This window comes from Zootoca vivipara, chromosome 12 (assembly GCF_965207765.1).
Source record: "Zootoca vivipara chromosome 12, rZooViv2.hap1.1, whole genome shotgun sequence".
NCBI lineage: Eukaryota > Metazoa > Chordata > Lepidosauria > Squamata > Lacertidae > Zootoca > Zootoca vivipara.
The window spans coordinates 53,060,749-53,088,421 of NC_142595.1; the positions used below are offsets into that span (position 1 = coordinate 53,060,749).

Consider the following 27,673-nt stretch of genomic DNA (forward strand, 5'->3'; position numbering starts at 1 on the left):
CCAAAAATCTAGGACACAGGTAGCATCTTCAGGCAGTAAAAGGAATCCCCTTCCTCTCGAAAGCCACGGGAAGATTGTGAAGGCCACCTGGGCTTGGCAAGGCTGGCCTAACCCAAATGAGGGAGCTGTGAGGGCGGCAGGTGCAGCCAATGTGGGCCTTGGGTGGGAGGAGCCCGTTCTGTGCTCCCGTCAGAGAGTCCTAGACTTGGAAGGGAACCCTGAGGGTCATCCAGCCCAACCCCCTGAAATAACAATGCAGGAATTGCAGCTCAGCAATCCCCGACCTCTGCTGAAAAACCTCCAAGGAAGGAGAGCCCACCTTCTTCTGAGGGAGTCTGTCCCACTCTCCTACCTTCAGAAAGTTCTTCCTAACATCTACGTGGAGAATCTCGCTGGTGTGGAGATCGGTCCCTAGTTGGAAAACACTGCAAGGCCCCAAGTTCTTCAACTGCTGCTGTGTTGCATATTAAGTCCTTGCTTTTTCTGCAACCTGGCGCTTTCTTGGCACGCGAGTCCAGGGCGTGGGGGATCCTTGCTCCCCGACCGGTTCTGCCAGCTTCCCGTGGGGCTCTCTGGTAGGTCTGGATGTGGGCCTGCCCCTCTCTGCAAGCTGCAGCCTGCGCGTCCCGCAAAGAGGAAGCTGCACTGGACCCACCGGGAGGAAGCGGGAGCAGGTAAGAGGCCTCACCTTTGCCCACCTGTTGGCATAGCTGCCAAGTTTTCCCTTTTCTCGCGAGGAAGCCTATTCAGCATAAGGGGAAATCCCTTAAAATAAGGGATAACTTGGCAGCTATGCCTGTTGGGAGGAGGAGGAGGAGGAGAAGTCCCTTGGGTGGGACCAGAGGCAGAGTGCAAGGCTGGGGTTTGTGTAAAAGCATGAATGTCAAAGAGAGCCTGGGGCAGAACAAGAAAGGTGTACCTCTGGAAGAACTTTCTGAGGGCGAGATCTGGAGAAGGTGGTGGCCTCTCCTTCGTGGGTTCTTAAACAATAGTTTGGGTGGCCAGAGATTCCTGCATTGCATGGGGCTGTACAACCCTTCCGCTGTACAATTCCAGGGTTGATTTTAATGCCCCCCCCCCGTTGGACGACCCCACTGCCTCTGGAGACAGCGAGTGCCACAATTTGGCAAGGCGCTGTGTGAAGAAGCACTTTCTGTTGGCTGGCAAGGGTCCCCTAGTCGTCCAACCCCCTGCAACGTTGGTGCTCCTCAGCGCCTCCTATCGGAGGGGTGGGTGGGATCCGGCTTGCCTTTCCCACGGATCCCTTCTTAGCCCCGCGCGACTACAAGGCTGCTTTTCGGAGGCGAACCTCCCAGGACGCGCGAGTGCTCGGGCGCGCGGCGGCAGCAGCCTCCGCTCCCCACAAACACGCGGACACGTCTCTTGTGGGGCTCACTCGGCGACCTCTTTACTGATCCGGGCGGGCGATCCTGGCTGCCTCACGTGGGGCGTCCGGCTGCACAGCTCCCGGAGCTGCTGCGGGAGCAGCGTCGCTTGTCCGCCCTCGCCCAGCACGCAGGGGAGCCAGCGCGCGTCGTAGACCACCTGCCCTCGAGGGGTGCCGCCGCCGCAGCTCCCTTTGGGGACTTCGCCCTTGGAGTCCGTGCGCAGGATCAGGATTTTGGAGGGGCAGGGGGTGCGCTGGCGGCGCCCCCGAGGGGACGGCGAGCGGCTCGGCACTTGCTGCCCCGAGCGCCGGCGCCGCCCCGACGGCTCCTCCTCCTCCTCGGGTTGCTGCTGCTGCCGCCGCCGCCGGGCGCTGCTCGACGGCTCGGGGCGCTTCCCGTCGGTCCCGTCCGCCAGCGACGCCCGCCTGGAACCCCGACGGCTCACTCCGCTGCCGCCGCCGCCGCCACCGAGGGCCGCCCGGCTGGAGCTGTGTCTGTGCGTCCGGGGAGCCGTCTCTGGCCGAGAGGAGGAGCGGTGGGTGCTGCGCGCGTTCTTGGGGCGTCCGCCTTCTGTAAATTGGGGGTGGGGAGAGAGAGAGAGAAAGAAGAGGGTGAGGCCCGAAGGAGGAGGGCGGGCCCCCAAATTGCTGCGCTCTCTCTGTGCTCCCGTCCCAATTTGGGGTTGCGCAACTCTGGACGCCCCGATCTGCGGACCTTTCCGTGCGCCAGAGGTACTCGGCCGTTCCAGGACCCAAAGTCACACACCGGCCGACTCGAGGGGAGATTTTTATTTCATGAGATTTTTATTTTTTGGCACCGCCTGCTTGTAGGAAACCGCGACAGCAACACCCTCGAGGGGTTTACCAGAAAGATATACCCAGGAAAATAGAGAATAATTTGCAACCCGACGACTTTAATGCGCCCAAAACAGAATGCAATTTCTAAGCATCTGGCGCCGGAAGTACCGTAGTGCAGCTGAAGGCAGGGAGTTCCAAAGCTGTATGTGCTGCTGCCACACTAAATTCTAGATTTCGTGCAAGGGAAGCCCCTCCAAGGGAGCATCGCAGGAAGGCACTCTGCACATGCTTGAGAGCAGCCTGCCCTGTGCGCCTACTCCAGCTGCTACTGGGCTGAGTTCTGCTGGGATTGCAAGCCCAGGAAGCAGGGGCTGGGGGGGGGGCGTTGGTCCCATGAGTTTTCCTGTCTCAAGCACAACAGCAAAGACTCTCTCTCTCTCTCTCTCTCTCTCTCTCTCCCTCCATAGTAGCCAAAGTCAGCCAGGCCACTTGGCACCTGAGGTTCCCCCGCCCTTTCCCTTACTGTCTAAATGCAACCATTAAAATGCACTTTCCCAACACCCCAAAATCAGTCGCCTGAGGTGGCCACCTCACCCTGCTGAATGGGAGGGCTGGACAAGTGACTCTGCCTCCCAGCCATGAGCGTAGCCAGGATTCAATGTGATTGGTCAGTTAGTTAAGTGTTTCTAATGTTTTGCTGTTGTCTTTGTCCATGGAGTTTGGACAAAGAGCAAACATGCGCTGGATTATGGAGAAAGCTAGAGAGTTCCAGAAAAACGTCTACTTCTGCTTCATTGACCATGCAAAAGCCTTTGACTGTGTCGACCACAGCAAACTATGGCAAGTTCTTAAAGAAATGGGAGTGCCTGATCACCTCATCTGTCTCCTGAGAAATCTCTATGTGGGACAAGAAGCTACAGTTAGAACTGGATATGGAACAACTGATTGGTTCAAAATTGGGGAAGGAGTACGACAAGGCTGTATATTTTCTCCCTGCTTATTTAACTTATATGCAGAATTCATCATGCAAAAGGCTGGACTAGATGAATCCCAAGTCGGAATTAAGATTGCCGGAAGAAATATCCACAACCTCAGATATGCAGATCACACAACCTTGATGGCAGAAAGTGAGGAGGAATTAAAGAACCTTTTAATGAGGGTGAAAGAGGAGAGCGCAAAATATGGTCTGAAGCTCAACATCAAAAAACCAAGATCATGGCCACTGGTCCCATCACCTCCTGGCAAATAGAAGGGGAAGAAATGGAGGCAGTGAGAGATTTTACTTTCTTGGGCTCCTTGATCACTGCAGATGGTGACAGCAGTCACGAAATTAAAAGACGCCTGCTTCTTGGGAGAAAAGCAATGACAAACCTAGACAGCATCTTAAAAAGCAGAGACATCACCTTGCCTACAAAGGTCCGTATAGTTCAGGCATAGGCAACCCTGGCTCTCCAGATGTTTTGGAACTACAACTCCCATGATCCCTGACCACTGGCCCTGTTAGCTAGGGATCATGGGAGTTGTAGTTCCAAAACATCTGGAGAGCCAAGGTTGCCTATGCCTGGTATAGTTAAAGCTATGGTTTTCCCAGTAGGGATGTATGGAAGTGAGAGCTGGACCATAAAGAAGGCTGATCGCCGAAGAATTGATGCTTTTGAATTATGGTGCTGGAGGAGACTCTTGAGAGTCCCATGGACTGCAAGAAGATCAAACCTATCCATTCTTAAGGAAATGAGCCCTGAGTGCTCACTGGAAGGACAAATCCTGAAGCTGAGGCTCCAATACTTTGGCCACCTCATGAGAAGAGAAGACTCCCTGGAAAAGACCCTGGTGTTGGGACGACAGAGGACGAGATGGCTGGACAGTGTTCTCGAAGCTACGAACATGAGTTTGACCAAACTGCGGGAGGCAGTGGAAGACAGGAGTGCCTGGCGTGCTCTGGTCCATGGGGTCACTACGTGCTCTGGTCCATGGAGTCGGACACTACTAAACGACTAAACAACAACAATGTTTTGCTTGATGGGGGGCAGCTGCCCCACCCCACCCCCTTGACTATGCCGGTGCCATCTCCAGTCTGCCCTGCTCTTAAATCCAGTTTTCCCTTGCCTTTTGATATGCAACCTCTCTTGGACCTAAAAGCAGAGAGGGAAGAGAGTCTCCCATCCCACACGCCCTGGGGCTCCCAGTACCACCTCCAGCTGAAAAAATGCCAGCGAACCACTCATGCAGGCAGTGCTGATCTAGATGCCCCCAAGGGGGCCTTGGAGTACCCATGGGTTGGGGAAATCCTCACCTGGAATGGGGTGAAGAGACAGGAGGAGCCTCAAATCTGCTTTAAACTGCAGTGCAGACAAGCCCCAGGAGACTGGGAAGGGGGCTCTTCTTGGTGGTAAGATGGGCAAAGGGAGGGACCCTGGAAGAAGGTGCCTGATGCTTCAAGCTAGGCCAGGGAGGGCCATCTAGTTCAGGGGGCGCCTAGACAGCGCCTGGAGCCTGGACTACAACTCCCATCACCCCCTGCCAGCTCGTGGTTGAGGGAGGTGGGAATCGTAGCCCAGGCAACACTGGAGAGCCCAAAGTCAAAGAACACGGCCAGCCGCAGCTCTCCTTGGGTTTCCGATCTGCCTGCAGATGCTGTCAGGAGTCGAACGCAGAGCCTTCTGCAGGCAGAGCTGCTGCTGGGCAACACAGGCAAAGTCCAGGCCAAGATTCTGTGTGGGGTCCCTGCAGAGTCTGGGGGAGAGCATCTTTCGGGGGCCCTGGAGAGCCTGCCCTTCAGAGGAGGGGGCCGTGATGTGGACGGCGATCTTGGTCTAATGCGGCCCCTGCATTGTTGCTGCCCCCCCCCACCTCTGATGGCTCCCCAAGTTTTCTCATCCCACAAAAAATGACTCCCCGACCTCGGCTGCTTGTCGGCTCCAGCGCCTCCTTCGCCTCCTGCCCTTCCGTGTCCCCCTTCCCTCTCTTGCGCTTCCTCCGGTGAACCTCTTTGCTCTTGAAGGACGGCGGAGGGAGGCAGAGCTGAGGGGGGGGATAAGAATAATAAGAATAATAACAACAACAACAGTGATAAAAGATCAAACATTAAAAACTTCCCTAAACAGGGCTGCCTTCAGGTGGCTTCCGAAAGTCAGATAGTTGTTTAGGGGGGTGTTCCACAGGGCAGGCGCCACCACCAAGAAGGCCCTCTGCCTGGTTCCCTGTAACCTCACTTCTCCCAACCAAGGCAGTTTCAGTCCTGTGATGAGGTCTGAATCCTGATTGGAAGGGATCCAAATGGTCTGCATCCTCTAGCCGTGCCCAGAGTTGTTCAGCAACCACCCGCTCAATCACCTTTCCCAAGAATGGAAGATTTGAGACTGGGCGATGGTTGGCCATATCGGCCAGGTCCAATAATAATAATAATAATAATAATAATAATAATAATAATGCATATATATATATATATATATATATATATATATATATAATGATGATAATAATATTAATTAATCATAGAATCGTAGACTTGGAAGAGACCACAAGGGCCATCCAGTCCAACCCCCTGCCAAGCAGGAAACACCATCAAAGCATTCCTGACAGATGGCTGTCAAGCCTCTGCTTAAAGACCTCCAAAGAAGTAGACTCCACCATTAATAATAATAATAATAATAATAATAATAATAATAATAATAATAATAATAATAATATATTATTTATACCCCGGCCATCTGGCCGGGCCTCCCCAGCCACTCTGGGCGGCTTCCAACAGAAAAATAAAACACAATAATCTATTAAACATTAAAAGCCTCCCTAAACAGGGCTGCCTTCAGATGTCTTCTAAAAGTCTGGTAGTTGTTTTCCTCTTTGACATCTGCTGGGAGGGCGTTCCACAGGGCGGGCGCCACCACCGAGAAGGCCCTCTGCCTGGTTCCCTGCAACTTGGCTTCTCGCAAGTTGTCTTTTAAAGAAGCGGTTTAATGACCGCCTCTTTCAGTGGGTCTGAAAGAGCCCATCGCCCAGACCCTACAGGTCTACAATTCTTGAATTTCCTGCCCCAGAGCCAGAGGGAGGAGGTCAGGGGTCACCGTGGACTCTGGCGCCCCTAGCTGGCCACTGTTGGAGACTCGGTATTTGGGGGGCTCTGGCCTAGCAGGGCATTCCTCCCCCTCCCCACAACACCCCTCGCCCGTCCTCACCAGAGCAATGACGTTGTTGGCTACGCAAAGCAAGACAAGGCTGCCCAGAAACTTGATGGCCAGGTCTCCGACCTCCTGGCAGGAGCTGTGCTTGGAGGACATGGCAGGAGGTCGGCAGCCATTGCAGACTGAGGGCCAGGAAACCAGGGGGGGGGGGCAGGGAGGAGAAGCCATTGTGAGGTAGCACGATGAGCTCACAGTAGGAGGAGAGGAGGGGGGAGGGAAGGCCTGGCTTGGTGTGGGGTCTTCCCTCCCTGCTCTATAAGTTCCCCATTGACCCGTGAAATAATAATAATAATAATAATAATAATAATAATAATAATAATAATAATAAATAATTTATTATTTATACCCCGCCCATCTGGCTGGGTTTCCCCAGCCACTCTGGGCGGCTTACAACAGAAAAATGAAATAAAACAATTAAACATTAAAAGCCTCCCTGAACAGGGCTGCCTTCAGATGTCTTCTAAAAATCTGGTAGCTGTTTTTCTCTTTGACATCTGATGGGAGGGCGTTCCACAAGGCGGGCGCCACTACCGAGAAGGCCCTCTGCCTGGTTCCCTGCAACTTGGCTTCTCGCAGCGAGGGAACCGCCAGAAGGCCCTCGGTGCTGGACCTCAGTGTCCAGGCAGAACGATGGAGGTGGAGACGCTCCTTCAGGTATACTGGACCGAGGCCGTTTAGGGCTTTAAAGGTCAGCACCAACACTTTGAACTGTGCTTGGAAACGTACTGGGAGCCAATGCAGGTCTTTCAAGACCGGTGTTATGTGGTCTCGGCGGCCGCTCCCAGTCACCAGTCTAGCTGCCGCATTCTGGATTAGTTGTAGTTTCCGGGTCACCTTCAAAGGTAGCCCCACGTAGAGCGCATTGCAGTAGTCCAAGCGGGAGATAACCAGAGCATGCATCACTCTGGCCAGACAGTCTGCAGGCAGGTAGGGTCTCATCCTGCGTACCAGATGGAGCTGATAGACACAGAATTGACCTGCGCCTCCATGGACAGCTGTGAGTCCAAAATGACTCCCAGGCTGCGCACCTGGTCCTTCAGGGGCACAGTTACCCCATTCAGGACCAGGGAGTCCTCCACACCTGCCCGCCTCCTGTCCCCCACAAACAGTACTTCTGTCTTGTCAGGATTCAACCTCAATCTGTTAGCCACCATCCAGCCTCCAAGCGCCTCCAGGCACTCGCACAGGACCTTCACCGCCTTCACTGGTGAAAGGCAAACTCTCAGCAGCTCTTAAGGAATTGATGGGCTGTGTTGATTCCTGTGTTGCGGGTTGGGATGGATGACCTTTAGGGATTACATTTCAAAAGAATAAAAGCCAAGTCTTCCTCCTAACCTGCGTTTTTGTTTCATTTCCCTCTTACCCCCATAATTCTGACACGGGGTCCCTCGTCCCTCCCCCAGGTGCTAGAGCCCCCTGCCCTATGCCCCCCCCCATCGCTCTCGTTGCCTCTCTAGGTCGCCATGCCTTCCAGGCTGAAGTTCTTCCGGGGACAGCGCTACCAGCACCTGAAGAAGCGCTGCCTGCAGCAGCAGAGCCTCTTTGAGGACCCCGAGTTCCCGGCCACAAACGCCTCCCTCTTCTACCGCAGAGATCCCCTGGAGGGAGTCTCCTGGAAGCGCCCTGGGGTGAGTAGGAGACAGGGATGCCTAGTGGTTAGAGCCCTGGACCAGGGCCTGTGAGAGGCCAGGGTTCAAATCCCACCACTCAGCCCCCATGAAGCTCCCTTGGGGGCCGGTCCCCGCCTCTCTCAGACTAGCCTACCTCGCAGGGTCGCTGCAGGGATTAATTGAGATGGGGAACCCCCCCCTTGAACTCCATGGAATCACGGAATTGTAGAGTCGCAAGGGACCCCCAGGGGTCCTCTAGTCCAACCCCCTGTGCAATGCAGGAATCTTTTGCCCAACGTGGGGCTTGAACCCACAATCCTGAAATTAAGAGTCTGCCAACTGAGTTATCCCAGGATTAGGAGGAAAAAGTGGGGTGGAAATTAAATGAATACATAACTATGGGGTCTCGGGGTGGGGAAAATCCTACTGTGCCCAAAGGACTTCAGCTCCCCAGGCCCCCATAGACCTTGGGGTCCCCTCCAAGAGTAGGGTGTGTCCTTGACCCCGAGCCATGCAAAGGGGTGGGTTGGAGAGAGTGGGGGGCTGGGGTTGAAAGCGGGGAAGGCAGGCGTGTCATTTCCCACATTGCAAGGGTTGGACTAGATGCCTCTGGGTGCCTCTTCCAACGCTACGATTCCATGCCATGCTGCCTCCGGTTGCTGCTTCGGCCACAGACCTGGCAGGGCTGTTTTGCAGGGCTGTTTTGTGTGTGGGAAGAAGACCCCTGGGCCTGCCCCATAACGGGGTGACGTTTGGGGTTCCGAAGTCCAGAGAGCCTCCCTCCCTCCCTTGCCCAGGAGCTGTGCGCTGACCCCCGGCTGTTTGTGGACGGCATCAGCCCCAGAGACCTGCACCAGGGCAGCCTCGGGAATTGCTGGTTCGTGGCGGCCGCCTCCTGCCTGGCCAGCGAGCCCAGCATCTGGAAGAAGGTAGGGGACCCCTCCCTTGCCCCCCCCCGCTCCCCTGCCCCCTCTCTGCCCAAACAGACACCAGCCTCTCTCTTGTTCTCAAGCGGGATTTAGCTGTGATGTGATCTGGGGCTGGTTGGTTCAGGCCAGGGTGCCCCTGGGCATGTGCAGAGTGCACCAAAGAGAAGTGCGGCCCTGTCCAGATGCCGGCTTCTTTGAGTGTCCCTGGGCATGTGCAAAGTGACAAGGATAAACTATGTCCTCAGCATCCCCCTGATCCACCGTTTATATCTCGGCCTTGTCCTGCCGAGTGCAAAGCCCTTCCTGCTTCTCTTTCCTCCTCCTTCCTCAGGTCATCCCCAACCCCCGGGAGCAGGATTGGGACCCTCGCCGGCCACACGCCTATGGCGGCATCTTCCGCTTCCGCTTCTGGCGCTGGGGCAGCTGGACGGAGATTGTGGTGGACGACCGCCTGCCCTGCCGCCACGGACAGCTCCTCTTCTGCCGCTCGGCCGAGCCTCGCGAGTTCTGGAGCGCCCTCTTGGAGAAGGCCTACGCCAAGTGGGTGGGGCAAAATGGCGGGGGGGGAGTTGGGGGGGCTCTTCTCAAGGGTAGAAGGAGAGACGTGCTGCTGGATCAGGCCAATGGGGGCCCATATAAGCCCTGTTCTCACAGTGGCCAAGCGGCTGCCCCAGTAGGGAAGCCTGCGACCAGGATTCGAACACAAGAGCGCCCCCCCCATCCCGCGATTTCCTGCAACTGGGATTCAGAAGCATTGTCTGCCTCTGACTCCGCAGCTGAAACGCAGGAATCGTGGCTCAAGAACCCCTGACGACAGCCATCAGATGTCCTGTGGCTTTTTTTATAATATACCATTTCTAATCTAGAAAAACAAACATGACATGACATGAGTCAGCAGTGTGATGCAGCAGCTAAAAAATCCAATGCAATTCTGGGCTGCATCAAGAGGAGTATAGCATCTAGATCAAGGGAAGTAATAGTACCACTGTATTCTGCTCTGGTCAGACCTGACCTGGAATACTGTGTCCAGTTCTGGGCACCACAGTTCAAGAAGGATACTAACAAGCTGGAACGTGTCCAGAAGAGGGCAACCAAAATGGTCAAAGGCCTGGAAACGATGCCTTATGAGGAACGGCTTAGGGAGCTGGGTATGTTTAGCCTGTAGAAGAGAAGGTTAAGGGGTGATATGATAACCATGCTCAAATATATAAAAGGATGTCACATGGAGGAGGGAGAAAGGTAGTTTTCTGCTGCTCCAGAGAAGCGGACACGGAGCAATGGATTCAAACTACAAGAAAGAAGATTCCACCTAAACATTAGGAAGAACTTCCTGACAGTAAGAGCTGTTCGACAGTGGAATTTGCTGCCAAGGAGTGTGGTGGAGTCTCCTTCTCTGGAGGTCTTTAAGCAGAGGCTTGACAGGCATATGTCAGGAATGCTTTGATCGTGTTTCCTGCTTGGCAGGGGGTTGGACTGGATGGCCCTTGTGGTCTCTTCCAACTCTATGATTCTATGAAACAGGAGAAGGGAAAAAGTAAAAGGAAAGGAAAAATTGAAAAAGATAAAATGGCTTCCAATTCTCTGTCTGCCAGCTAAATGTACTAATATATTCTCTCAAATTAATATCCAGTTATTCTATTTTCTATCAGTCATTATTTTCTTCAGTCTGCGAATCCAGATATTGCAAGTTAATTTACTCCATGCAAAAAAGTCAGTCTTAATAAATGTCAAAAAAGGGCTTTGTAATGGTGGGGAGGGGTGCTGGGGTCCTGAGGCCCTCCTCCTTACAGACTCTCCATTGGGGTAGCTGGCTGGCTGTAATCCCCCCCTCAAGAGCTGTGTGGTCGAATGGTTAGAGCATCTCCTCTGAGGACGGGCCTTGTTCCTTTGCCCAAAAGACCAGTCATTGGGGAGTGACTAGCACACCCCAGCCCCAACCTGGTGCCCACCCACTGCAGGAAAGGGGGGGGGTTCCCATTCCACCCCACCCACCCTCTTTTCCCTCTCTTTCCCAGGCTGAATGGGTGCTATGAGGCCCTGGAGGGCGGGAACACGGCTGAGGCGCTGGTGGACTTTTCGGGGGGCATTTCGGAGCCCCTGGTGCTGGACGAGGGGGGCTTTGGCACGGACCCCGAGAAGCGGAAGGAGCTTTTCCAGCAGCTGAAGAAAGCCCACGCCCGAGCGGCTCTCGTCAGCTGCTCCATCCGGGTGAGCGGAGAGAAAAGGACAGGCAGCGTGGCGCAGTGGTTAGAGCGCTGGATGAGGGACCCAGGAGAGGCCAGCGTTTAAATAATCCTGGCGCTTGCTGGGTGTGACCCTGAAAGCCAGCCTCTGCCTCTTGGCCTTCCTCGCAAGGCTGTTGTTGGGGACTGAATGACCCTGAACTCCAGAGAGAGAGAGAGAGAGAGAGAGGAAAAGGGTTGGGATATCAGTGGAATAAATAAATGAAATAAAGATAAACTGGCCATTAGAAGTAAAAAGAGAAGCAGGGGGGAAGGCTTGCGGGGGGAGAGAGACATGAGATGCAATGCAATGAATAAATAAGAAATCCGTAATAAACTGGGGGAGTCTGTGTGCTTCAGTTGTGGTTTGGTTGGCCTGCCCAGCAGGGCCGGCGTTCTTTGTCCCCCCGCCCCCCAATTTTTATTTCTACTTTTCAGATCTATACATTTCACTGATTTTACAATCATTTCGACATTTCAAAACTTGACTTCCTTCCCCCTCTTTAGGGGGTTCCTTCAATTAATTTTTAAAATATCTTCTGCATATCCAAATTCACTTAACTCGCTCATTTATCTTCTTTCAATATATACCGTTACGTAACTGCAGGTTTTTACCATAATCCTGCCAGTGTTTTGTATCTGTTTGCAATTTACCTGTCAATATTCAATAAACCATTTCCACTCTTTTATATAAAAAAGTTTGTTATCTGGATTTCTTATTCTTCCGGTAAGTTTCGCCATTTCTGCATATTCCATAAGTTTTTGTAGCCATTCTTCCTTTGCTGGGTAAGTAAAAATTTTGCCACTGTAGTTGCAGACATGAATACGTTTCTATAGAGTTTAGGTAGTTCTATTCCTATAATTCTCAAGAGAAAGGCTTCTGGGTGCTTTTTAAATTTTATTTTATACACGTTATTTTGAACATCTTTTTCATTTCATTGTATATCATTCCCCAGAAAGCCTTAACCTTACTGCAACGCCACCGCATGGCATTCTTTGTCTTGCATGGCCATTCTCTGAATCTGTGTGTGTCACCCCCCCAATAGTCCCTCCCTGGCGAGGGGCCCGAGGCCGAGCTGCCCTGCGGCCTGGTCCAGGGCCACGCCTATGGGGTCACGGCGGTGAGGACCGTCCACCTGCGTCGGAGGAACCTCCTCGAGCTCTTCAAGGTCAAGAAGCTGCAGCTGATTCGCATGAGGAACCCCTGGGGGACAGTGGAATGGAACGGGGCCTGGAGCGACAAGTAAGGGGGTCGCAGGGAGGCTGCCTTTGGGGTGCGCGGAATGGGCCCGGGGGAGCAGCCAGCCCCCTTAGTTGCAGAATTATGGACCTGTAGAGATAGAAGAGGACCCCAGTGGTCATCAGTCCAACCCCCCCACAATACAAGAATCTGGGGGGAGCAGCCAGCCCCCTTAGTCGCAGAATTATGGAGCTGTAGAGATAGAAGGGTACCCCAGCGGTCATCTAGTCCAACCCCCACAATACAAGGATCTGGGGGGAGCAGCCAGCCCCCTTAGTCGCAGAATTATGGACCTGTAGAGATAGAAGGGGACCCCAGTGGTCATCTAGTCCAACCCCCCAATACAAGAATCGCAGTTGAAGAATCCCTAAGAGACGGTTGCCTGATCTCTGCGTAGAAGTCTCCCGTGAAGCCTAGAAGGCAGAGTTGGAAGGAGTCCCCAAAGGTCATCCAGCCCAACCCCCTGCAATGCCATGTGGTGGGGTCCCCCTGGAGGTGAAAGGAGACTGGGTGGGCTCTGAGGGGCTGTTAGAAACTGTCCTGCTCAAGGAGCAGAGGGTGTTGACCTGTCTCACTTTAAACCTCCCCACCCCCTTCGCAGGTCCCCAGAATGGCAGAAGGTGAGCCAGAGAAACCGGAAGCAAATGGGGGTCACTGTCCGGGACGATGGCGAATTCTGGTACGCTTAGGGTTTTTTTGGGTGTGTGTGTGTGTCTCCATTGGTCTCTCTGTGATTGTGGTGCCCCTCAGAGTCCGATTCTGCAAGGCTCCATTTCAGGGGTAAGCAGGTCTCTAGGATGTGGAAAGACCTCAAGGCGGGCTGATCCCTCGTTCCGTCTCCAAAGGGCCGGCTCGTGCAGCCCCCCCCCCCAGCCCACCAAGACCAGACTCTGACCGCTGATTGATTGATTGACTGATAGTACCGTATTTCTGCTTTTCGTTCAAATGATTCCCAGAGCAGCTCACAAGCAACAGAGAACCACCGCACAATGTCAGTAATTGCAACCTATAAAATGCTATTAGCAAACCAGCAAACTTAAAAAAAAGGTGGATGTCACAATTGGAGCATGACTAGCAAACCAATAAGGCGTTTATAATCTCTGAAGCAATATTCACTAAACTGCAACTAGAAAAATAAGCTGCAAAGTCTACACACACACTGCCCCACCCCAATGTTTCGTAATCTTTCGCTCTATTTGGTTCATTGAGAGTGTCTGAGGAGCTCCAGGCAGCTCGAGTAAGTGAGCCAAGCCACACACAGGTACCGGAAGGTTGAAGGAGAATATTTCCGACCTCCCCAGTCCCAGCCTGACTCTTCTTCCTCGCCTCCCTGACTTTCCCGGCAGGATGAGCTTTGAGGACTTCTGCGCCCATTTCACAGACGTTGTCATCTGCCGTCGCATGAACACGGCGAGGCTGAGCTGCCGGCGGAGCTGGGTGGAGGGTCTGCAGTTTGGGGAGTGGGACCCCCAGAAGAGGCGGGCAGGGGGCTGCCTCAACCACCGGGACACCTTCCTGGAGAATCCCCAGGTGATTTGGGGAAAGCAATGGGTGCTCTGGGACTGAACTTTCAAAAAACCGGTGTCGTCATTTGCAAGCTGAGAATAAGGGCGGGAACGAAGCTGAGTTCTCTTTCGAGCATTTTATTTCTTTTCCTTAGTGGACTTTAAACGTCCTTGCTTTTCTCTCTCCATTTTAGCTGCGATTCCTGTATTGCAAGGGGGGGGGGAGGGTTGGACTAGATCAGTGGTCCTCAACCCCCGGGCCACGGACCGGTACCGGTCCCTGGATCAATTGGTACCGGGCCGCCCAAGGAACATTAAATACAATTAAATTAAAATTAATAAAACAATCTAAATAAAATATAAATAATCAACGCCCCCCCCCTCAGCGGGCCACAGTAAAATGATCAAACGTTGACTGGTCCGCGGTGATAAAAAGGTTGGGGAGCTCTGGACTAGATGACCACTGGGGGTCACTTCCAATCCTGCAGTTCAATTACGTAAATTTATTAAATTTGCGTACTGCCCTCCATCCATAGATCTCAGGGAGGTTGACAGCATAAAAAAGCAAGATAAAAACACAAAATTCCATATTGGCCTGAATATAAGCAGCACCTTTAAAATTCAAGAGGGGGGAGGGGAGAAAAAAGATGATCCCCAAAGCTGCTCCCTTAAAATTCCACAGGCACTCATAGAATCATAGAGTTGGAAGAGACCACAAGGGCCATCCAGTCCAACCCCCTGCCAAGCAGGAAACACCATCAAAGGATTCTTGACAGATGGCTGTCAAGCCTCTGCTTAAAGACCTCCAGAGAAGGAGACTCCACCACACTCCTTGGCAGCAAATTCCACTGTCGAACAGCTCTTACTGTCAGGAAGTTCTTCCTAATGTTTAGGTGGAATCTTCTTTCTTGTAGTTTGAATCCATTGCTCCCGTTCCATTTTCCTGTATTTCTGTTTCAGCAGCGATATCGTAAAAGCCATGTTTTTTTTAAGTTCGCGAATTTAAGCCACACTTAAACTTTTCACGGTCGGAATTTGGAAAAAAAGGTGAGGCTTATATTCAAGCCAACACGGTACATAATAAAAATAAGAACAAGAACAAACCTATATACGTGTGTGTGTGTGTGTGTGTATTAACAGCATGCGAGGTAGGGTAGGCCGAGAGTCAGCGACCGTCCACCAAGATCACCCCAGGAGCTGCTGGGGGGGTGGGATTTGAACCCTGGTCTCCCCATGTCCTAGCCCAGCGCTCTAACCACTGCACCGTCCAAGTGGGAGTCAGCCAGGTTTGACTCTGGGGCACCTTAGACTAGGCCTGCCAATCCCCTGCAGGGAACCGGCCCCTCTCCCTGGGTGTAGAAAGGGTCAAGGAGCCCAGAGGCCCACCCCCCAAAAGCTTGCCAGGACGGCAGGAGCCCCCCACCCACCACAGGGCTTGGCCTGGAACAAGGGCCTGGGGTCTGTGGTGTGCATGCCTAGGGTGCATTAGGTAGACTGAGTGCCACCTGTGCATGTGCAGAGTGCATTTGCCCCGCCGCTGAAGGAACTCGCACTCGGTGGTGGCGCCCGCCCTGTGGAACCGTCCTCCCACCAGATGCCAAAAGGAAAAAACACCTACCAGACTTTTAGAAGACATCTGAAGGCAGCCCTGTTTAGGGAAGCTTTTAATGTTTATTAGATTATTGTATTTTAATATCCTTCTGGAAGCCACCCAGAGTGGCTGGGGAAACCCAGCCAGATGGGCGGTGTATAAATAATAAATTATTATTATTATCATCATCATCATCATATCATGTTATATATATGTATTAACATATCATATTATATATATGCAGTCAAAACAATTGGCTGACGTTTTTTCTCTTCTCCCCCAGTTCTTCTTTGATGTGTCTGGACTTCGAGACTCAGTCCTGATCTCCTTGCAGCAGGAAGACACCCGTCAGCTCCGGGGGTCTGGCTCTGGGGGGCACAACCTCCCCATTGGCTTCGAGCTCTTCAGCGTGAGTCCAAGCACCTTGTTCTGGGGGGCAGGAGGTTCTTGGGGGGCGGGAGCAGGGCGGTTCATGGAAAACTTTTTTTTAAAAAAAAAATGCCTGCGCCAAAGGTCTTACCTTACTACACTAGGGATTATATAGCTGTATCTGAAATTTCATGCATATCAGTTAATATCTTGAGCCTTCTCCACCGAATTTAAATTTCAGTCTTCACGAAATAGGAAAACGGCCAAGTAAACAGCTATTTTCGTGGAGGAGGGTCAAGATATTAACTGATATGCATGAAATTTCAGATATAGCCATATAATTCCTAGTGTAGTAAGATAAGACCTTTGGAGAAGGCATTTTCAAAACTAGGTTTTTAATGACCCGCCCTGGGGGGGGGAGGCCTTGCCTGACCTGGCAGGGGAGGGGCTGAGGAGGGGGCCGTTGGCGCTGAAATTTGAATTGCAGGACTCATCCAGCCCAATGGAGGCCTTTGAGCAGAGGCCGGCTGTCCACCCCCCCCTTGAGTGGCGATTCCCACCTTACAGGGGGTTGGGCTAGATGACCGCTGGGGACCCCTCCCCGTTCCATGTCATTCCCTTCCTCGCAGGTGGAGCAGAACCGGACTTGGCGCCTGCATCGCATCCCGCCCCGAATGGCTGGCTCCACCTACATCAACTCCCGCAGTGTCCTGCTCCGGGCGGAGGTGCCCGGGGGTCGCTACGCCCTCCTGCCCACGACCTTCGACCCCGGCCAGAGCAGCGCCTTCCTCCTGCGGATCTACAGCGAGCGCCCAGCCAGGCTGCGGTGAGCAGGTCCCCTCAACCCGTACCCATCCACCCGCCACCCTCCCTCCCTCCTTCCCTCTGAGCATCTGCAGAGTGCATTCGCCTCGCCTGACGGGCCCCTTCGGAGCAGCTGGGTCGGTCCCACCTGCCCCTTTCAGCTTTGCAACTTTGCGATTTAATGAGGGTGACAAGTGTTCCTCTGGGCATGGGCAGAGTGCCTTCCCCTCTCTACAGATGGAGCCGGTTGTGTGATACCAGAAAGACAGAGGGTGGTTGGGGTTCTCTCCTCGGCTGTGTATTTATTTTGAAAGCACCCCCCACCCCACAAAAATGATTCCTGGGAGCTCATGTACCCCTGGCAGAGCCCTGCAGTTCACAGGGTAGTTTAGCGGGTGGGTGGGCTTTAGATGAAGGAGCCCTAAGCAGGGATTGCAGGGGGTTGGACTGGATGATCCCTGGGAGGCCCGTAGAGATCTATGTTCCTGGAAGGCTAAAAATACACTTCTTTCCCTCCCTCTCTGCCCCCCCAGGGCCATCAACCGCAATGACCCCCCACTTCCACGCTGCAGCTGCTGCTCCGGATCCCACCAGCTCATCACCTCCGTCTGGGTTCATCGGGCCGTGGGGCTGGCGCTCCCCAACTCCAGCAAAGGTGAGCTTGCGATGACTCCTGCGTTGCAGAGGGTTGGGCTAGATGACCCCTGGGGATCCCTCCCAGCTCCACAATTCCGTGATTCCGCAGAAAGACCCTCCCCTCTCCCTGATGCCACCCCTTTTGGGAGCCTTGAGCTGCCCACAGCACAAATGATTGTAGAACGGTGGAGCTGGAGGGGGACCCTGAGGGTCATCTAGCCCAACCCCCCGTGATGCAGGAACGGCAGATAAAATGACAATGGTTCTGTGGATCTCACTGCCACAAGGTGGGTGTTGAGGGCATGCCCTAGACGGCTTGCAAAAAGGGCATGGGGCGAATTCAAGGGGGAGGCGGCAGGAGAGGCCGGTCAGCAGCTCTGAGCTGTGGCGCAGAGCCTCCACATTCAGGGATAGTCTACCTGTGCCCGGGGGGTGTGCTGGTGAGGGAGGGGCCCTTGGGAGAGGGGTCCTGTGAGGGACGAGGGATACAGGGAAGTCCCTCCCATCTTAAGTTCCAGCCCATCCCCAAGCGCGGGAGAGAGTAAGGAGAGCTCTGCCTCCAGCGGAGAGTCAGGAAGTGGTGTCCGAGGCTCAGGCAAGGTTGTGGAGCCCAGGCCGCAGGTGGGACAGGAAGTTGGACGCACAGGGGGGAGGCCAATTCCCCCAACTCCCGAATTGCGACGCAAACGTAGGGGGAAGAGGTTGGGTCTGCCAAAGCTGTGGTGCTGGAAGAAAACGCGCCAATCGCCATTCGGGAGTTCAGACACCTCACCTTAAGGATGCATTTTTACTGCTCTGAACACTGTAAATAATCAGCACTTAATAAAAACCTTAAAAGACCATGCTGGAGTCGTTACTCTAGAGTAGCCATACCAGGCCCTCTGACAGCAACTCCCGAATCTTTTTTTGGCTACTTTGGAGTGCAGCGATGAGCGCTCAAGAGGCTGAGCATTGGAGGCTGGAGGCCGAAGCAGCGAAGCAGGAGCTGCAGAACCTCACAGCGCACGCACAGCAGCAATTGCATGCCGCTCAGGAGGAAGCGCGAGGGGCGCAGGAGGAGCTGAACAAGCTGGTGGACCAGGTGAGGACAAAAGAGGAGACTGAGAAACAGCTAAGGGTGATGGTTTTGGACCTACAGAAAAAGTTGGAAGAGGAGAAAGCCGCTAGAGGTGGGGGGGTGCCCCAGCCGCAGCTAGTCCAAGTGAGAAGGGGACAGAGCCTAGTCACCAAGTTTAGCGGCGACCCTAGGGAGTACCTAGGATTCGAGACAGAAATAAATTATGCGCTGGAATTGCATGCAGCAGAATTCCCAGATGACGCGCACAGAGTCTCCTTTATCATAGAGCATTTGACGGGGGCCGCCCGAGAATGGGTAAGACCGCTCATCGCGCAAAAAAATCCTTGCATGAAGAACGCAAAATTATTTCTAGAAGCTTTAAAAATAATGTACGCTAGTGACAGTGAAATGGAGGCCACTAAAGAGGAGCTTCATAACTTAACACAAGGAAAATCGACAGTTAGGGACTACTGGGCGAGATTCACAATGCTGGTGCACAAACTGGGGTGGGATCTGCAAAGTGAGCCAGTGAAATCAGCCTTCTACATGGGTTTGCACGCAGACGTTAAGGATGAGCTGGCAAGAGGTCCCAAACCGCGAACTATGGATGAGTTAAGCAAAGCGGCGCTAGCGGTGGGGGTGAGACAGGAATCCAGATGGAATGACAAACAAGCGACGCGCGCAGCAAAACCTTGGTTCCCACGCTCCCAGGACAGACCACATCACCAAACCCCACCCCAGGGCCCGCCCCCACACCCGCCCAGGCCAAGCCCAGAGCCGGAACCGATGGAGATCGGAGGAGCGCGCGCGCGGGCTTTTCAAACCCCGGCGGCGCCAAGACGCAAGGAGGGAAGAGGCGGGAATTGCTTTCTCTGCAACTCCCCCCGGCATCGCGTCAGAGACTGCCCTCATCGCAGAGAGTGGCAAGGAAAGGCGGGAACGGTTGTACCTTCCCCAGCTGACGCAGCACCACAGCAGGGAAACGAGACAGCCTGGCTGCAGGAGACAAGGGGGAGCGGCCAGGCACAGTCAGCAGACAACAGCCCCCGCCCGCCCACCCGCACAGAGAGGAGCACAGCCAGCCCACCCCTCCCAGAGCAGGAGTGGTTCTAGAAGTCACGCTCACGCTCCCAAATGGCTATCCCCTGACAGTCCTCGCCTTAATTGACAGTGGTGCCTCCGCCAACTTCTTCTCTAGAAACTTTGCAGAAGAGCACCAGATCCAACTTCTGCAGCTGGATTTGCCCCTGCACGTGGCCACCATTGACGGCAGAGAGCTGCTGGGAGGGGCCATCACGCATCAACCCCCCCCATGAGAATGACGGTGGGAAGGCACTCAGAGACACTGGCTTTCAACGTCACAACCATCTCAGACCCCCCCATCGTCTTGGGCATGAGCTGGCTGACGCGCCACGACCCCTCCATCAGTTGGCACCAGAGATGCATCACTTTTGGATCGGACTTTTGTCTGGAACATTGCATGCAGCACCAACCAGGGGAGGGGCCTCCGATAGCCACGGTGGCCACCATGCACGTCAAGGGGGGTGAGGCGATACCCAAGCCGTACTGGGACCTGCAGGAGGTCTTCAGCGAAGCGGAGTCCGACCACCTACCCCCACACAGGCCTTTTGACTGCCAGATCAACCTGGTGCCAGGGGCAACTATACCCCCAGCCAAGCTGTACGCCATGTCAGATCAGGAACTGGAGGATCTGCGCGCTTTCATCGACAAGAACCTCAAGCGGGGGTTCATCAGAGAAAGCAAGGCAGCAGGGGGCAGCCCGGTCTTCTGGGTGGACAAGAAAGACACGCAACAGCGCCGTCTGGTGGTGGATTTTAGACGGCTGAATTCGGTGACAGAGCCAGTGGCTTTCCCCATGCCCAGAGTGGATGATCTCCTGACAGCGGCACGCAGGGGCAAGATCTTCACCAAGCTCGACCTAAGAGGGGCGTACAACTTGATTAGGATCCGGGAGGGTGATGAATGGAAAACCACGATGTTCACGCCTCTGGGCTCTTTTGAATATCTGGTGATGCCCTTCGGGTTGCAAGGGGGCTCAGCATGCTTCCAGGCCTTCATGCACCACGTCCTGGGGTCCCTCCTCTTCAAGAACTGCTTGGTCTTTCTGGATGACATCCTTATCTACTCCAATGACCCAGTGCAGCATGTGAAGGATGTCAGGGAGGTGTTGCAGCGCCTGAAGGACAACCACCTGTATGTGAAGCTGGAGAAGTGCAAGTTTCACACCAAAGAAGTGGACTTCCTAGGCTACAAGCTGTCAGACAAGGGGCTGGCGATGGACAAGGACAAGGTGCAGGCCATCCTGGACTGGCACAGCCCCAGGACGCGCAAAGATGCCCAACGCCTACTAGGCTTCGCGAACTTCTACAGGAAGTTCATCAAGAACTTCTCTCGCGTCACGGCTCCTATCACCGACTGCCTGAGAGGCAAGCAGAAGTTCCGGTGGACACCAGAGGCGCAAGCAGCGTTCGAAAGCCTCAAGAGGGTATTCGCTTCAGACCAGCACCTGTTCCACGTGGTGCAGGATGCGCCCCTACGCCTGGAGACAGATGCTTCGGACAAGGCTCTGGGAGCGATTCTGTTGCAACTGGACGCCAACAGAGAGTGGAGACCCTGTGCCTTCTTCTCCAGGAAGCTGACCCAGCCGGAACGCAACTACACAGTGTTTGACAGGGAACTTCTCGCGATCCACGCTGCGTTCCAGCACTGGCGACACTTCCTGGTGGGCGCCAAGCACCCCATCCAGGTGTGCACGGACCACAAGAACCTGGAGTTCTGGAGAACTGCCAGGGTGCTCAACCAGCGGCAGATACGGTGGGCAGAGTTCTTCTCGAACTTCAACTTCTCCATCCACTACATCCCGGGAGAGCAGAATGTCAGGGCGGATGCCCTCTCCCGCAAGCCAGAGTATATGGAGGAGGAGTTGCCACCGGCACCCAGGCATATTTTCCCCCCATCAGCATGGTCCTGCGGAGCAGCAGTGGTGAGCGAGGCAGAACTCACAGCACTGACAGCAGCTGATGAATTTGCCACCCGCATCTTCAGAGAACTGAGAGGGGGGGGAGCAGGCCAAAGACTTTGAGGAAAGGAGGGGTTTGCTTTTTTACAAGGGAGCCCTGTACCTGCCAACCAAACAGCTGAGAGGTAAGGCCCTCAAGCAGATGCACGACAACCCAACGGCGGGTCATTTTGGAAGGGACAAAACCACTCACCTAGTCATGAGACACTTCTGGTGGCCAGGGGTGCGGGAGGATGTTCGGGATTATGTAAGGGGATGTGACACCTGCCAGCGAGCAAAGGTGGTCAGAGCGCCACCAGCAGGTTTGCTGGAGCCCTTAGCCACACCGCACAGGCCGTGGGAAGTAGTGTCCATGGACTTCATCACAGACCTGCCGTCGTCCAGGGGCAAGACCGCAGTGTTGGTGGTGGTGGACCTCATGTCCAAAATGTGCCATTTTATACCGTGTGCCAGGGCGGTCTCGGCAGAAGAGACGGCCAAACTGTTTGTTGACCACGTATTCAGACTGCATGGATTGCCTTTAAGGGTTATTTCGGATCGTGGCCGCCAATTTGTTTCCAGGTTCTGGCGGCGGCTCATGAACCTCCTGCAGGTGGAGGTCAGCTTGTCGACGGCTAGGCACCCGCAAACCAATGGACAGGCGGAGCGGGTCAACGCCATTCTGCAGCAGTACCTGAGATGTTACGTCAGCCAGAGGCAAACGGACTGGGTGGATCGCCTGCCACTGGCAGAATTTGCCTACAACAATGCGGTGCACGTCTCCACAGGGGTGTCGCCCTTTAAGGCCAACTACGGGCGCGACCTCAGATCTTTCCCGGAGAGGGAGGGGGAGGAGGAGGAAGAGGGCCCACAGGCAGAGGATTGGGCAGAGGACCTGGAGACGGTGCACCAGCAGCTCAGAGAACACTTGGAGAGGGCCAAGGAAGCGTACAAGAAGGGGGCAGATCGCCACAGGCGACCGGGAGAGGTCATCAGGGTGGGGGACAAGGTTTGGTTATCCTCGGAAGGTCTTCCCACCAGGGGGCGATGCAAGAAGTTAGCACCCAGGAGGCTGGGCCCCTTCACGGTCACGCAACAGGTCAACCCGGTAGCCTTCAGGCTAGCACTGCCGGAGGACATGAGAGTGCACCCAGTGTTTCATAGATCGCTGCTGTCGCCGTACAGGGAAAGTACCAGGTTCAGGGACAGCGATCAGCCTCCAGAGGGAGGGGGGGAGACGGGAGACGCCCGACAGCTCAATGAGGCAACTGAGATTTTAGACTCAAGGAGAGGGGTGAGAGGACTGGAGTACCTGATAGCATGGGAGGACACTCCGCCGTCCCACAATGAGTGGATACCGGCCACAGAAGTACTTGAGGAAATTTTAGTGGAAGAGTTCCACGCCCTGTTCCCCCACAGGCCCAAGCCCTGGCACATGGAAAGGGAGGGAGAGGGGGAGGGGCAGGAGGAAGGGATAGCAGGCAGCAGCTCTCCATGGAGATGGGAAGCGGAATTTGAGGACACGGAAGAAGAGGTGTGGGTTTCACCGAGGTCAAGGACGTCAGAGGCAGGAGAGGACTGGCAGAACATTTTTACTCCCACCAGCTCTGACGCCACTGACTTCTTGGGATTCCCGTCTTCTCAGGGGGAAGGAGAAAGATCGCAGGATTGGGGGGAAATTTTTACACCCACAGGCTCGGATGCCACAGACTTCTTGGGGTTTCACTCGTCCCCAGCAAGCGGAGAGCCACTAGGAAGGGGGGGAGAGGAGCCTGGGAGGGGGATGGATGTGAGGGACGAGGGATACAGGGAAGTCCCTCCCATCTTAAGTTCCAGCCCATCCCCAAGCGCGGGAGAGAGTAAGGAGAGCTCTGCCTCCAGCGGAGAGTCAGGAAGTGGTGTCCGAGGCTCAGGCAAGGTTGTGGAGCCCAGGCCGCAGGTGGGACAGGAAGTTGGACGCACAGGGGGGAGGCCAATTCCCCCAACTCCCGAATTGCGACGCAAACGTAGGGGGAAGAGGTTGGGTCTGCCAAAGCTGTGGTGCTGGAAGAAAACGCGCCAATCGCCATTCGGGAGTTCAGACACCTCACCTTAAGGATGCATTTTTACTGCTCTGAACACTGTAAATAATCAGCACTTAATAAAAACCTTAAAAGACCATGCTGGAGTCGTTACTCTAGAGTAGCCATACCAGGCCCTCTGACAGGTCCCACAAGAGGCCTGGGGGCAAATGACTGGGGTGTCTCCCCCTCCCTCTCTCTCCAGCCCCAGATGTCTACGTGAAGCTCTGCGCCGAAGGGCAGGCGGTGCGATCCTGCCTCCACAAGGCCACCTCCAGCCCCGACTTCAACTTCAAGGCCGTCTTCTGCCGCCGGCGCCCGCGGAAGCCCATCCGCATCGAGGTGGGTGGGGATGGGGGGGCAAGAGCATTGGCATGATCTCCCACCCCCACCGACCGCTCTCCCTCCCCCTTCTCAGGGCTCCGGGGGGCAAAAGGAAGGCTGTCCCGGGGAGGGTACAGACTGGATGGCAGGGGGTTGGGCTAGATGACCGCTGGGGACCCCTTCCAGCCCAACAGTTCTATGCTTTTAAAGCTCCGATACCTGCCTCTTGGGGCTCCCTTCCAACTCCACGATTCTATGAACTGGGAGGAAGCTCTGGGCCAGGAGGGGGGTTTGGGGTCTGCAAGAGGACTGAGTCCATGATGGATGGCGCCATCAGCGGTCCTGAGGTGGAACCGCAGAACTGTCGAGATGGAAGGGACCCCCAAGGGTCATCTAGCCCAACCCCCCGCAATGCAGGAATGTGGAATCAGGGACACCATCCGCCGCACCCCTCCTGTGGGGCCGTCCTCTTCTCGGCTCCTGCCGGCTTCTCCCCCTGCCCCGAACACCAACTGGGGCGGGCGTTGAATGAATGAATCCTCTCATTTTTGTTTTTCATTTGGTTCCACGAATACAAAGTTATAAACAAAGAATCGAAAAACATATCCATAAAAAGAGATTCATCCGAAACTCACGACTTCATCCCCCCGCCCTCCATGGAGTCTCATTTTAAACATTTATTACTGCATATAATTGTTTATTATTTAATTTCCATACTGCCCTATACCCGAAGGTCTCAGGGCAGTTCAGATAATATATCAAATTAGTATCATGAAGCCCGTTAAATTAACGGGTGCTAGAACAGTGACAGGATCGGGCTGCGCTCACAGGCAAAACCGTGTGGGGTTTTTTTTTGGGGGGGGGACTCATTCATTCATTCATTCAAATATCTGGGTCCTTTTTTGTAGGGGGGGCAGGCGACGCACCTGCCGGATTGCACTTTAGGGCGCAGCTGGAGGAAATGGGAAAGCGCTCCAACAACAGGTGCCGGGGGAGATCGAGTTGCTTGCATCGGCTCGCTCCTTCCCGGAGGGAGCCCAGAAACAGAGGCTGCCACCCGTTGCAGTGCTTCTCCTCAGACAACCTGGGGGGGGAGAGAATCACCTCAGCCCCTCGCCCGCCTCCCTCGGCCAGCCTGAGGCGGACTCGAACTGTAGGCCCCACCCCCCTGCGAGTGAACCCAGGCAGCATTTCTCCTCGGGCGGTGGGGGGGGAGGTTTCGAAGGGGAGAGAGATAGGAACGGAGAGAGCGGGAGGGAAAACACTTGTGGCGGCCTCGCTAGCCAGGAATGTGGCTGGCCCACCACCAACACCAGCCCGCCAACCGCCCTCGTTAGTTTTTAATTGTTGCTGGGAAGCGTAGTTTGAAAGGCGGCTGGGGGACGCCGCTGCCACTGAGGCCGAGTGGTTCTTTCTCCCTCCATCTTGTGACCGAATTTGTGGCCGTCTCCCACTCCTCCTCCCCCCGCACGTTGCTCCACTTGGGCACCGGTGCTCCGAAAGAGGGAGCTGAGGAGGCGGCTGCACAATTGTCGCCTGTGGCCGGAGTGAAGAGGCTGGAACGGAGCCCAAGCCTGGAGCTGGTAAGGGGAGGGAGCCGAATGCCTCGTGTCTCTGCGTCCAATCCCTGTGTCCATGGGGCACATGCGCAGTAGCACGGACACAGAGACTGGACGCAGAGACACTTGCACTTCATTATATAGGATACACAAAATCAAAACAAAAAACGACAACGCAATAAAAAACAACCACTCAAAAGAGCCAGCATTTTAAAAAGGGTATAGGATGTCAAATCAAACCACGTTTTTGCCTGGTGGCTAAAGGTGTATAATGAAGGCGCTAGGCGAACTTCCCTGGGGAGAGTATGCCACACATGGGGAGCCACTGCAGAAAAGGCCCTGTTCTCGTGTTCTTTCATACTTCAATTTTTATATCAAACCACATTGTCCGCGGTGATTCTTACACTATAAGTGAGATCGAAATCCTGCTCGGGTTTCCATCTGCTTACAGTGGTTTCCTAAATAACTTATAAATTTTTCCCATTCTTTTGTAAACTTTTTGTCCTCTTGGTTTCTCAGTTTTCCAGTCGGTTTTGCCATTGGCATAGTCCAGGCACCCTCAAACTTCGGCCCTCCAGATGCTTTGGACTACAATTCCCATCTTCCCTGACTACTGGTCCTGTTAGCTAGGGATCATGGGAGTTGTAGGCCAAAACATCTGGAGGGCCGCAGTTTGGGGGTGCCTGGCATAGTCCCTCATAGTTTGCCACTCCTCTCTTGTCGGAACTTTGCCTTCTTTCCATCTCTAGGCATCTGGACGCCTGTTGTTCCATACATAAGATCTCTTTTCTCTTCCTTTTTGATGGAGGCACCTGCAATTCCTAACAGAAAAGCTTCTGGTTTCTTAACAAAGGTTATTTCTTAGCATTTGCTCCTTCATTTCATTATATATCATCTCCCAGGAAGCTTTTGTTTCCTTACAGTTCCACCACATATGATGAAAGGCACCTTCTTCTTCTTTACATTTCCAGCAGATATTTGGAACTTGTCCTATACATTTCCGTCAACTTACTGGGAGTCAAATACCGCTGGCACATCATTTTCATATACGGTGGTACCTCTGGTTGCGGACGGGATCCGTTCCGGAGGTCAGGCTGGATCCTGAGTTTTTCGCAACTGGGTAGAGCGCTTCTGCGCATGCAGCAAAACCTGGAAAGATACTTCCGGGTTTGCCGCTTACGCAACCCGAAGTCTACATAACTACTCCTGTAGTTTTCTTTCAATTCACAACATGCCATGAATTACAAATCCCTTTTCCCAATCTACCATCTCTCATTCCTCTCCTTTTGGTCCCTGCTCCACAGGTGTGGGCCAGGCGGTTCCTGCGCAGCACCCGGCTGGGGTACGTCAAAGTCTTGGCTGCGGAGATGCCCCCAGACGCTGGCAGCGGGCAGGTGCTGCGGCTGCAAGGGGGACCCCCTGCCTGCCCTCCGGGCTCCATCCTCGTGGAGACCTCCACCAGCTCAGACCTCCTGGCTCTGTGAGCTCGGCCAAGGAGCCCTCTGTGGGTGCCAGGGAGTGCATTGGGTGACCGCCTAGGGGTGGGCGCACCCTTTCCCCGGAGGCCCCCTCTCCCGAAGAACGTGGAGCTGTCGGCACACAGGCAAGGACCACCGTCCTTCTGCTCAAAACGAAGGAGCCGTACTGCTTGTTGTCATTTATTTCTGCAGAAGTTTTTTGAAATATTTCATTTTATAACATGTACATAAAACGGAGAGAACGGTTGCAGCAGCCGTGGGAAACGAAATGGTAAAAGGGGCACATGGGACGCGTCTGGTTGCGCACGGGTGGAAATGGAAGGAAATTCTTGCCGTGGATTTCTGTCCTGACGAGGTCCAAGGAAAGGCAGTTGATTGTCAAGTCCAGTTACCGGGACTTGTCCACCACCTTCCGAGGGAGACTGTTCCCCTCTTGGATGCCGCAAACGGAAAAGGGAAACTATAAACATTGACAAAACCTCTCTTTGCTGGGCACCAGGAATGTAGCCATGAAGCTTTGAGCTTCTGGAACTTCTATTTGCTGCTTTCAAATGCTGGTGGAGAATTGTGGCGCACTTCAAATTTTATATTCTGCTTTAATAAAGTCTTCTAAACCCAGCAGGATCTGTAAAAACCCAGCTACACCTACAGTGTACAGAGTAGAAAATTAACAGAGTTTGAACCTAGGGAGGATGTTGGCTTTGTGGCTGGGAGGCTGGAGAGCGGCTGGCTGGGGGCAGGGTAACCCCCCCCCCCCGGAAAGAGCAGGTTTTTGGGGTGCTCATGGACCCCTCTCTGTCACGCTCAAGAACCCTCCATGGCTAGGAGCACATTTTCCCAGCTACAGCTGCTGTTATAAGAATTTTCCATCAATCAATCAATATACTTTATTCGACCGATA

The 27,673-nt window shown here is 54.2% G+C and overlaps 2 protein-coding genes across 6 annotated transcripts; one reads left to right on the forward strand and one right to left on the reverse strand.

Annotated features, from left to right (window-relative positions):
• The first annotated feature begins 72 nt into the window (after positions 1–72).
• LOC118094937 (calpain-5) lies at positions 73–27,390 on the forward strand. 5 transcript variants are annotated; one of them, XM_060281961.2, is made up of 13 exons: positions 73–674; positions 7,827–7,997; positions 8,777–8,908; positions 9,240–9,448; positions 10,924–11,116; positions 12,177–12,373; positions 12,972–13,049; positions 13,717–13,900; positions 15,750–15,875; positions 16,465–16,661; positions 17,173–17,294; positions 23,617–23,753; positions 26,599–27,390. In XM_060281961.2, the coding sequence occupies exons 2-13, from the start codon at positions 7,833–7,835 to the stop codon at positions 26,776–26,778; spliced, it is 1,920 nt and encodes a 639-aa protein (XP_060137944.1). In that variant the 5' UTR covers positions 73–674; positions 7,827–7,832; the 3' UTR covers positions 26,779–27,390. The 5 variants fall into 5 exon arrangements, with proteins under 5 accessions (XP_060137944.1, XP_088512112.1, XP_060137945.1 ...); XM_088655986.1 differs by lacking the exon at positions 73–674 and adding an exon at positions 1,759–1,923 and having other exon boundaries at positions 7,773–7,997; XM_060281962.2 differs by lacking the exon at positions 73–674 and adding an exon at positions 1,800–1,923.
• Positions 658–6,465, reverse strand: LOC148684152 (uncharacterized). Its single transcript, XM_088656042.1, has 3 exons — positions 6,364–6,465; positions 5,086–5,206; positions 658–1,958 (listed from the first exon to the last, which is right to left on the reverse strand). The coding sequence occupies exons 1-3, from the start codon at positions 6,463–6,465 to the stop codon at positions 1,393–1,395; spliced, it is 789 nt and encodes a 262-aa protein (XP_088512168.1). The 3' UTR covers positions 658–1,392.
• Positions 27,391–27,673: the final 283 nt, after the last annotated feature.

What these genes read in the sequence shown, in the direction of transcription:
- LOC148684152 (XM_088656042.1), bottom strand. Translation starts at nt 6,465, where the DNA reads ATGTCCTCCAAGCACAGCTCCTGCCAGGAGGTCGGAGACCTGGCCATC. An exon ending in CCAACAACGTCATTGCTCTG is followed by an intron (nt 5,207 to 6,363) that starts GTGAGGACGGGC and finishes CCCCCCCCTCAG; the next exon opens with CTCTGCCTCCCTCCGCCGTC. An exon ending in GGAGCCGACAAGCAGCCGAG is followed by an intron (nt 1,959 to 5,085) that starts GTCGGGGAGTCA and finishes CCCAATTTACAG; the next exon opens with AAGGCGGACGCCCCAAGAAC.
- LOC118094937 (XM_060281961.2), top strand. Translation starts at nt 7,833, where the DNA reads ATGCCTTCCAGGCTGAAGTTCTTCCGGGGACAGCGCTACCAGCACCTG. An exon ending in CGGGACGATGGCGAATTCTG is followed by an intron (nt 13,050 to 13,716) that starts GTACGCTTAGGG and finishes CTTTCCCGGCAG; the next exon opens with GATGAGCTTTGAGGACTTCT. An exon ending in GAGCGCCCAGCCAGGCTGCG is followed by an intron (nt 16,662 to 17,172) that starts GTGAGCAGGTCC and finishes CTGCCCCCCCAG; the next exon opens with GGCCATCAACCGCAATGACC.